We start from the raw sequence: 10,370 nt of genomic DNA on the forward strand, positions 1-10,370 counted from the left end.
AGAATACTTTTATATCATAATGTTAAGAATACTAATATGCGGTTTAATGAACATATCAACTGACACATGGTATTTGGTCATAAAGTTTTTGAAACTTATGAACAAATAAGATAAAGGTAAAAGGCATTAATAGATGTGAGATGAGATATTTGGAATGATGTGGAATTCGATTGAGACATGGAGATAGATTTCGGTCAAATTCCAATGTTTGGACCTCTAATTTCGCAATTTTGCAATTTTTTGAAATATTTTTTCGTCAATTACTTGTCTAAACGAATCCGTTTGAGGTTAGTTTTTTTTCTTCAAAATATGTAATTTTTATTCTAGTTTATAGATCTGAACTTAATTCAAATATTTCTATTTTTGATAATTTTCGTATTCTCTTTGATGATATGGCATTATTAGTGAGTTTTACCTTTTCTAGCATATTTCTTGTTGTAATTAGGCAAGTTCTTCTATAAATAAGAGTTATAAGCCCTAGGGAAAATTAAATTATTTTGGAGAATTAAGTTTATACAAGAGAGAGTATCTCTTTTCTATCAATTCTTGGTTGTTCTTTGTATTGAGTGTTCATCCTATTGCCGTCCCTGCATCAACTAAACACAATATTAAATAATGACGGAGATCTTTTCCAATCCAAAATCTGAATTGCAGAACATTATTTGGGCCTATAAGAGCTACTACAGATTCCATTTCGATGATCAAAATCGTTCATTTTGTCGGGCACTTCATGTATCTCATTCACAAAAATTAGGTCAATTCGATAATCACAACATATGCAATTTATCACGTTTTCACCAAAACAATGGACAACAATTGTGTTTTTAAAAAATAAACTTTACTTTTTTTTTTCTTTTTTTTTTTTACGACAAACGTAATAAATTAAATAAGTTATAATTATTGGATCGATCTAATTTTTTTCTGGATGAAATACATGAAATACCTTGCAAAATGAACAGTCATCAAAACAGGATCCGTGGTGGATCCCACGAGCCAAAAGAGGATCCTTCTCCATTAAATAAAGAGTGATGTTTTTTTTTTTTTTTTTTAATTTGATAACCGGATGCTCGGAGTCAGTTTACGAACATCTCGACTAATCTGGGGACCAATCTCACCATCCACTTGCGAGGGTCTCATTTAAAGTCAGAGTAAACGCCCTATATGGACTGGCTCCAATAAATTTATTGTAGTTAGTAAGTATTAAACTTGAGACTTGGAAGAAACACACTCACAGACTCTATTTTTTAAACTCAATAATATGGTAGTATATTAAAATATCTAAGTCAACTATCTCTCATATTTTTGCTAATTATTAATCAATTATCTCACTTACATATCATCAAGTCTAAAAAATAGATTTAAAAAATTGATTTGTATAGTAGTCGCACCTTTTGCAAACTTTCTCTCCTATATTTGTTAATATCTCTAATATTACTGAATATTTTATTTTTCATACTAAAATTTCCCTTTCAATAATATGTAGATTAACGTGAACCTTTTATTTTGTTTTATTTTATTGTGGAACAGCAGGTTAATGTGAACTGACTATAACAAATTCATGCAACAAAGTATCCTATCAAAGTCTCCCATGAAAAAATATATATATATAATAATAATAGAAAAAGGAAGTTGCTGTTAAAATGCAGCCCCATTTCACAAGTAGAGCCAATGATCAAGTATACATGTTAATCCAGAAGTCCAATCGTTTTGGTGAAGGCTTTACTATTCAAATAAAGAATAAAAAAAATCTTGTTCCCCACTTTAAATGGTTTAAAATAGCGTCGTTGAAGTTTCCTCTTCATTACAGTGCACTTTACACCTTTCCTCCCCATCCCTACTTTCCACCCTTCCCTCTCCTATAAAAACCAAAGTTTCCAATTCCATCCTTCATCAAACATTTCAACCAAACCCTAAGACCAAAACATAAAATAAAAGCTTTTCTTACAATGGTTTGTGAGAAAAAGATTGTGGATGAGGTGTCCGGGTGGCTCACCGTGTTTGACGACGGCTCAGTCGACCGGACCTGGACTGGACCCCCTGAGGTCAAGTTCATGTCCGAATCGGTCCCTCCCCACGAAGAATTCATTGATGGAGTCGCGACTCGTGATGTAATCATCGATACTGAGTCGGATCTTCGTGTCCGAATCTATCTACCAGAGACTGATAAGAATTATGATAAGCTTCCAATCTTGCTTCATTTCCATGGCGGTGGCTTTTGCATTAGCCAAGCCGATTGGTTCATGTACTACCACATCTACACACGCCTTGCGCGCTCCACCGGAGCTATTTGCGTCTCCGTCTACCTCCGTCTCGCCCCCGAGCACCGACTCCCGGCTGCTTCCAACGACGGCATCTCCGCCCTCCTCTGGCTACAGTCCTTGGCTAAAGTCGAGTCTAACGAGCCGTGGCTCAACTCTCAGGCCGACTTCAACCGAGTCTTCCTCATCGGAGACAGCTCCGGCGGAAACCTAGCCCATGAAGTGGCTTCACGAGCCGGGAAGCTCGACTTGGCTCCGCTTCGAGTAGCGGGAGCAATCCCGATTCACCCGGGATTTGTCCGGTCGAAGCGAAGTAAGTCGGAGTTGGAGCAACCGGAGTCACCATTTCTAACCCTGAACATGGTTGACAAGTTCTTGAGCTTGGCATTACCAGTGGGAGCCACCAAAGACCACCCGATAACGTGTCCGATGGGGTTCAAAGCGCCGCCCATCGCCTCCCTGAAGCTGCCGCCGATACTGTTGTTTGTGGCGGAGAAGGACTTGATCAAAGACACCGAGATGGAGTACTATGAAGAATTGAAGAAAGCTAATAAAGATGTGGAGTTGATGATTAACTCTGCAATGGGTCACAGTTTCTATCTTAATAAGACCGCTGTCGACATGGATCGCCATACTGCGGCAGAGACTGAGAAACTCATTGCTGGGATTGCTGATTTTGTGAAAAGGCACTGAAATGTTTACATGTTTTTATTTACAGTTGATGGATCCTTGTTGTTGTTTGTTACCAGTGTTTGTGTTCTTTAGTAGTTCTATTATGATGTCTTATGCATGATAATGCGGTGCTAATCAAATTACTCGTGTACAAAAGTTGATGAGTTATTGGCTGTGGTTATAAATTGTGAAATAAAATTACTATGTTTATTTGATTGATATAATTTTTATGATGAATGATTTATGAAAAGTTATTTAATGGTTTTGGAGCAATAGTCTTTTCTCTCTAAAAAAAAAATCAGCATAAAGATACCGAGTTCTAATGTTACAATTAATAAAAATCATATTCAAGTATTGTATGATAGATCTACTTAAATTCTTATTAACAATTTTATTAAGAATATATATATATCACCACATCATTGAATGTTTATCATTGCTTTTTTAATAACCAATCACGTTTGACATCTTTTAGTAAAATTGTCAATGCATGTAAAATTATTCACACCACATATACTGCCTATGAATTTTCCTTTGGATTGTTTGTGGCTAGCTAGGGCGTTTTATTGTATGAGTTGTCTGGGGTTTGCTAATTTAATGTATTTTTTAATTTTTTATAAAAAAAAATATGTAAAAAAATTTAAAAAGGTGATCTGACCTATGTAGAATGTTAAGTTTGAGATTTTGGTATACTTCGTGATAAGCTTTGTGCTTGTTTCAACTTGTTCATAATTCTTTAGTGCTATATATTTATTTCTTGTCCTTATTTTTATTGATGTAATATTTTTTTTTTCACTCCTCTTTGTTTTACATTAATAATTTTTTTTTTACCAATATATATATATATATACTAGCCTAAGACCACCATATAATATTTTATTATATATGCACGCAGTAGGAATTTTAGTAGGAATTTAAAAAGGAAAAAGAAAAAATTATTGAAATTTGAATAAAATAGAATTTTTAGATTTGGTGGGTCCATTTTGAGACCGATATCGATAATGCAAACCATTCATTTTTCAGAATTGGTTGGGTAAAATATACATTAAAAAAATGTGATTCGACATCGTTAGCTATGTATGATGCAGCGTGAAATGTAAAATAGTAACAATCTTAAAATCCGTTGATTCAAACAAGAATACCGGAAATAAGATTCCTCTCTAGACTCGTTGATTCACAAAGAATACCGAGAATAAAGGCTCAACAATGATTGATTCGCAAGAATACCCAAAGTCGGATCAAAAGAGGATAAAACTCGAAATATATTAATTATCAAAAACTCTCCCCCTTGCCCTAAGGCTTACATTCATTATTTATAAGCAAAATATAGACCTAACTTAATTAGGAAACAACTAGAATTGGCAGCTACCATAATGCAATACGGAAATAAGGAAACTAAATAACTAAATAATTCCATAATAACATTAACTTTAAAATAATAAAATAAAAATACTTATTTTCTAAAATTCAATCTGCATCATTCTTCCCCGCTTGAGAAAACTCGTCCTTGAGTTTCTATTGCTTGAAATAACTTGGCACGTCTACACTTATCCACATCAACCTTGTATTTGAGGTTAATTTTTGTAAATCTAAACTTCAAAGAAGAGTTTCCTAAAATTAAAAGAACAACTTTCTTTAACAAATTTAACACATCTTCGTCAAAGCCCAAATTTGAACGGTTCAAACTCAAATTTGTAAACTCTTCATGAAATTTCTCTTCAAACAGATCGTAGAAAATATTCTCCATATCGAAAATCGATTTTGAATGCTCATTAAACTCATTTAAACCAAGTATATGATCTTCCACAAAAATAAAATTAACACCAACCCTTCCATTACTCTGATTTATGCCTCCAATAGACAAAATATGATTAAACATATTATTAGTTCCATCAATGAATGGTTCATCATCAAAAATCAATGGCTTACTCCAATCCACAATCAGATCTGGAATAAATTTTGACGTGAAAGTCCATTTAATCAGATCATCCTGTTTAGTGATTTGGTTCACGTGATCTTTATAATTTTTCAATGCATGATCTCTCCTCGGACTTTCACTATGAAAACTCAGCAGGTTAGAATCATCATCTATTACCTCATCCTCTTTCACAGGAACCTCCTCCACAGGAACCTCCTGAGCATCACTGCGATTCCTAGGCATGAAGCAAGAACGTAGCAAGCTTTGATACCAACTGATGCAGCGTGAAACGTAAAATAGTAACAATCTTAAAATCCGTTGATTCAAACAAGAATACCGGAAGTAAGATTCCTCTCTAGACTCGTTGATTCACAAAGAATACCGAGAATAAAGGCTCAACAATGGTTGATTTGCAAGAATACCCAAAGTCGGATCAAAAGAGTATAAAACTCGAAATATATTAATTATCAAAAACTCTCCCCCTTGCCCTAAGGCTTACATTCATTATTTATAAGCAAAATATAGACCTAACTTAATTAGGAAACAACCAGAATTGGCAACTACCATAATGCAATACGGAAATAAGGAAACTAAATAACTAAATAATTCCATAATAACATTAACTTTAAAATAATAAAATAAAAATACTTATTTTCTAAAATTCAATCTGCATCAGTATTTAACTCATATTTATTTATTTCTTAAATGGATAATAAATATAATTTAAGAATAATTAAGCATTTAGAAATTAGAAATTAAAAATTAAAAATTATGTGTATAAGAGAAGAGAGAGAAAGAAAATAACAAAAAAAAATCTAGGGTTTCAGAATATTATATTCATTTCACATCTATAGTTAAGAGTTAATGGTTACAAATTGGTCCAAAATCGCATGAAAGTTTTCTGGTTATATTTGAACCATATGGCAATAAAATGTTCCGGCCTTAAACCGCAAAGGGTTAACATGAATTTTGTTCTTATTTTTTACTAGTTATGAGCATTTATGATAATCAATATTACAAATATCATAACTTCATATTATACTATTTGTACCAAAAATGACAATCTAATGGAATGGTGCCACATGTGCATGTGGTGATGCAAAGTGGAGATCAACTTCCATAATTTGACTCAATCCCTACAACCTAGGGATAGAACTTGCGTATCTATATATTAGATATTTAATATTTAGATATTAAATATTATATATATATATATATATATGTATATGTGATGGATGAATGTAAAAGTGGGACACGTGGCACTCATCAAAGATAGAAGGATAGCCACTAACTCTCCATCCAATGGTTGTAATTCAAACTTTTTCAACAGTTACTATTTTTATGGGATATTTGACCATCGAAGACCCCGGCCCACCATCCAACGACTTATGTTTTTAGGAAAATCTGGTTAGCCCTATCTTTCAGGAACAAACTAACCACTTGAATGGAATAAGAAGGTTGCTGGTATAGGTATCAATTCAAGAGGCTATCCAACACCCCATTTTCAAGATTTTATAGAGATTTTCAAGAAGTTGTTGATAATTTCCAAGAGGCAATTCGTTATTTTTAGAAGACTTCAGCATCTAAAAATATAAGAAATGAAAATGAAGCAAACCCTCAATCAATCCAACATTCAACACAGCTATATAGGCCAATACTATTTATTCTTAGTTTAGCCCTAGTTCAACTTAGGAACAGACTTGAAAGGTATCTTTACCATAGATTTAGCTTTAGTTTCTTAGTTTCTATGACATCCGTGTCATATTAATGGGTTTTTGGCCTTCATGGGCATTGTTTTGAGACGTAGATTGTGTTTACATCCATTTTGTAACTCAATTTCATGTTTTTAAACTTGTTTTTACAATTTTATATATTCAATCCAATGAATTTATAAAAATATGTGTTTAATGTTCAGTTCCCTTTACTTATCTCTCTTTTTTACATTAAAATCTCTATAGAGATTTTAAGTCCTCTTAATTGAGGCAAAACAAGAATCAGGGGCTATTTTATCTCTCTAAGCCTCGCACAACCTCTTGTTTTCAAAGGGCATTTTTTTTTCCAGGTACATTTTCATCAACTTAGGCACTGTTGCCTTAGCACGCCTGCAAATCCCGCAAAACCTGTTGGTTCTAGCCAAAACTTGTGTTTTAGTCAAAAAGTATATTTTTGTAATTTTTGCACAAACATCTTTTGGCATGGTTAGTGGGACCTATGGAGTTACTAAGGGAAAATGTTAAGAAGAAGTAGAGGAAAGAATCTCGTAGGAGGACAGCAACTTGGTGAGGTATCATCAAATAGTTCTACCTCGATTATACATCACGTTTCTATGGCACAACATGCTTTTCTCAGGAGTTGCAAAGTGACACGGAAAAATTCATAAACTGTCTCATTAGAGGAAATCAAGAACTTTCCCGGGAGATCTTGCAATCCTTTAATAAAATGAAGGAGTCCCAATAGGAGCTTACAAGGACCATTAACAAGATGGCGGCCATGTTTGGAGACATAATGCAACTACTTGATCAGTCTGCTGCTCCACAGTTTGGAATTTGTGATGTCCCGAGTCCTAGACTTGACCGGTATTGTGTAGTCAGGTGGTTTGTTTTACTTTCGGCGTTTTGATTGTCGTATTGAATCGTTGAGATTTCATTTTTGCTCTTAATTAACCTCACTTAACGTTTCTAGGTTGAAATTTTGAGTTTTGGGCATTGGAACTTGTATCGGGGTGTGGAATCAAAATTTTTGGCTTTGGCTGGCAAAACCGCTAGTGCAGATTTGGTAACTGCTCGAGGTAAATCACTCATGGATTTTGGGGAAATTCTAGGCGGAAAACCGCTCATGCGAATTTGGTTAAAATTATGTGTTGCGGATTTGGAATTCTGGTCATGCAGTTTTTGACGTGTCTATCTCGAATTTTGAGCTATTTTCCTCAAATCTGATGTCAAAAACATGTTTTACACACTTTTTCATATCTATCTCTCTCTATATATATATTCGTCTTTTCTCCTCCATCTCTACAAACCCACCCAAACCCAAACTTCTCTCTAAGATTTAGAAAAAACTATCAAGATTTTGATAGGACTTTTTGCTCCAAATCGAAGAGGCCAACAAGGGCTACATTTTCACCGATTGAATCAAGTTTTCATCAACGTTGGATTTTAGGGTTCTTCTCTCCTTCCTCTCCCAAGCTTGAGATAGGGATATTCTTATATATATATGCAAGTCTATACTTGTTTAGAACCTTTCTCTTACATTTGAATTATGATTTTGGGTTCTTGAACTCTAGATGGTTTTAAAGGTGGATTGTCTTTATATTTTCCCCAAACTTTGAGAGTATGAGCTATGTTGTTAAGTGTGAATATTGTCTTGGAAAAATCCTTCAAAAATGGGGAAAATCTAGTTTTTGGTGGAAACACTAAAAATTTGGGGATTTTGGGAAAAATGTTGAGTTATTATGAAATTATGCTTGATAAATTATTATGGTGAATAATTGACGGAGGGATTTCTATAATTGTATCTAATGAGGGATTCCATAAAAAAATTAGAAATGTTTGATTTTGAATCTTGATGAATAGCTTATTGTTGGTTTATCTTGGAAAGATCAACTTTGAAAATGATGATTAATATGTGGAGAATGCAAGTATGATGATATTGTTATTTATCTCTCGGAAGATCTATTATGATGTTACATTGAGAAGGAATGTGGGAATTTGATCACAACGAAAGATTGTGTGGTGCACTACAAGAAATTGCATTTTTCGCAACGCAACAAAATATGTTGCTAAAAGGGAAAATTCGTTGGCAAAGAGTTTTGCCAACACACAAAGCTACGTTGGCAACCCGTAGGCAAAAGTGAGTTGGCAAAAATTTTTGCCGACGAAATTATCATTGCGTTGGTAAAAGTAATGCCTTTAGCGACGAACATAGTCGTCGATAAAAGCCTTCATCCATCGTCGGCAATTTACCTTGCGTTGGTAAAAGTCATTCAAATATGATGATTGTGTGGCACTTTTCGCGACACAAATTTGCATGGGCAAAAAATATACTTTTACCAACAACATATGCGTCGACAAAAGTAAACTTTTGGCAACACATATACGTCGGTAAATGTTGCCATTTGCCGACGATTTGTTTATCGCTAAAGCTTTATTTTTGGCAACGACAAATTGGTATTGGCAAAAAATACACTTCTACCAACACAATATGAGTGGGCAAAAGTAACTTTTAGCGACACATTTACTGAAAAATTGTTTGTCGAGAAAGCTTTACTTTTTGACAACGATAAATTTGCATCGATAAAAATAATTAAAATCATTTATATTTTTTATAAGATTTACAGATTTACAGATTTACAAAAGGCATCTCTCAGACACAATAGTTTATAAGATACAATTTGAAATAACATAAAGCCAACCTCAGCTTTCAGAATTGGCAAACTTTATAACTCATCAGTTGATGAATATGTGTGTGTTTGCACCAGTTGACTTTAAGACTCATCCAACAATATACAATAGATGAAGCTACTCAAGTTTTCCATTTGTCTAAATATTCTTATCAAGGAGCTCATTAAGAGATTAACATATGCAAAAAGAGTTCTATTATTAGGTGATGCTCCGAGACACAGCCCTTGTTGATGTTGTTGAATCTTGCTTTCAGTACAGCCCAAATTTGGTCCGGTAAAATTCGCCATAAGATCTCCAACTGCAGGCGTTCTCATCTCCTCGATGGATGCCAAGCTAAGCACTGCTATTATCTTCAACTTCGGAGTTATACTAGTATGTTGATCAACCTGTGCAAAATTACACTATTTAATAAACTCTCTGTTCCCAAGAAAAATAAATAAATAAATAAACTCAGTTGGAACAATCTAACTACCAATTTTGGTCTTTGTGTGCTTTTATCAGTCCAGTGATTTCAAGAGTGTAATGTAATGTAGCTCAAGGTTTTAAAAGGGGCAAGGCAAGTTCAAGATTTGTCAAAACATGAAACTTTTTTAGGTCTCATCAATCCAGTATATACAGTCCCAATTGATGTGCCTAATTGATGTATAATATTCAAATATACGACATATAATAAATATATAAAATTATGCAAGCATTTTTTGAAAATTGCATGTTCGTGCTTCTTAGCCTAAAAACCATTTTCTTAAAAATCCTAGAATAAAATTAAGTAATGTCTAGCTACTTTTTAACACCCCGAGACATAAGAATATTTTCCTGATAATCTTATTCTAACATTAAGAAAGATATATCAAGCAAGCAAGCAAGCCTACCAAATAATCTTTTCTCAGACACTGCTCCGCTTGGTTTCTGATATTTGTTATGCTTTCAGTATGATTCTAACTGGCACGCTTAAGCTGATTCAAGCACAAGATAGACATGGAGTCTATCTCTTCCTTGGTTTCCTGGTCCAGCATCAGTGAATTTGCAAGTTCATAATATTTCCCACTTGAGTTCATTGTTTGATAAATAGAGGGAAAAAAAAAATTAAAATTTCATATATAGGGATTTAATTAACCTTCACAG

At 33.8% G+C, this 10,370-nt stretch overlaps 1 protein-coding gene across 1 annotated transcript; it reads left to right on the top strand.

The window, feature by feature from the left end:
- The first annotated feature begins 1,672 nt into the window (after positions 1–1,672).
- On the top strand, positions 1,673–3,180 carry LOC114306306 (strigolactones hydrolase CXE15). The gene has a single exon (XM_028251549.2). It carries the CDS (start codon positions 1,947–1,949, stop codon positions 2,949–2,951), a length of 1,005 nt encoding a protein of 334 aa, XP_028107350.2. The 5' UTR covers positions 1,673–1,946; the 3' UTR covers positions 2,952–3,180.
- The last annotated feature ends 7,190 nt before the right edge of the window (positions 3,181–10,370 follow it).

Source organism: Camellia sinensis, chromosome 12 (assembly GCF_055761805.1).
Source record: "Camellia sinensis isolate YWXY chromosome 12, ASM5576180v1, whole genome shotgun sequence".
Taxonomy (NCBI): Eukaryota; Viridiplantae; Streptophyta; class Magnoliopsida; order Ericales; family Theaceae; genus Camellia; species Camellia sinensis.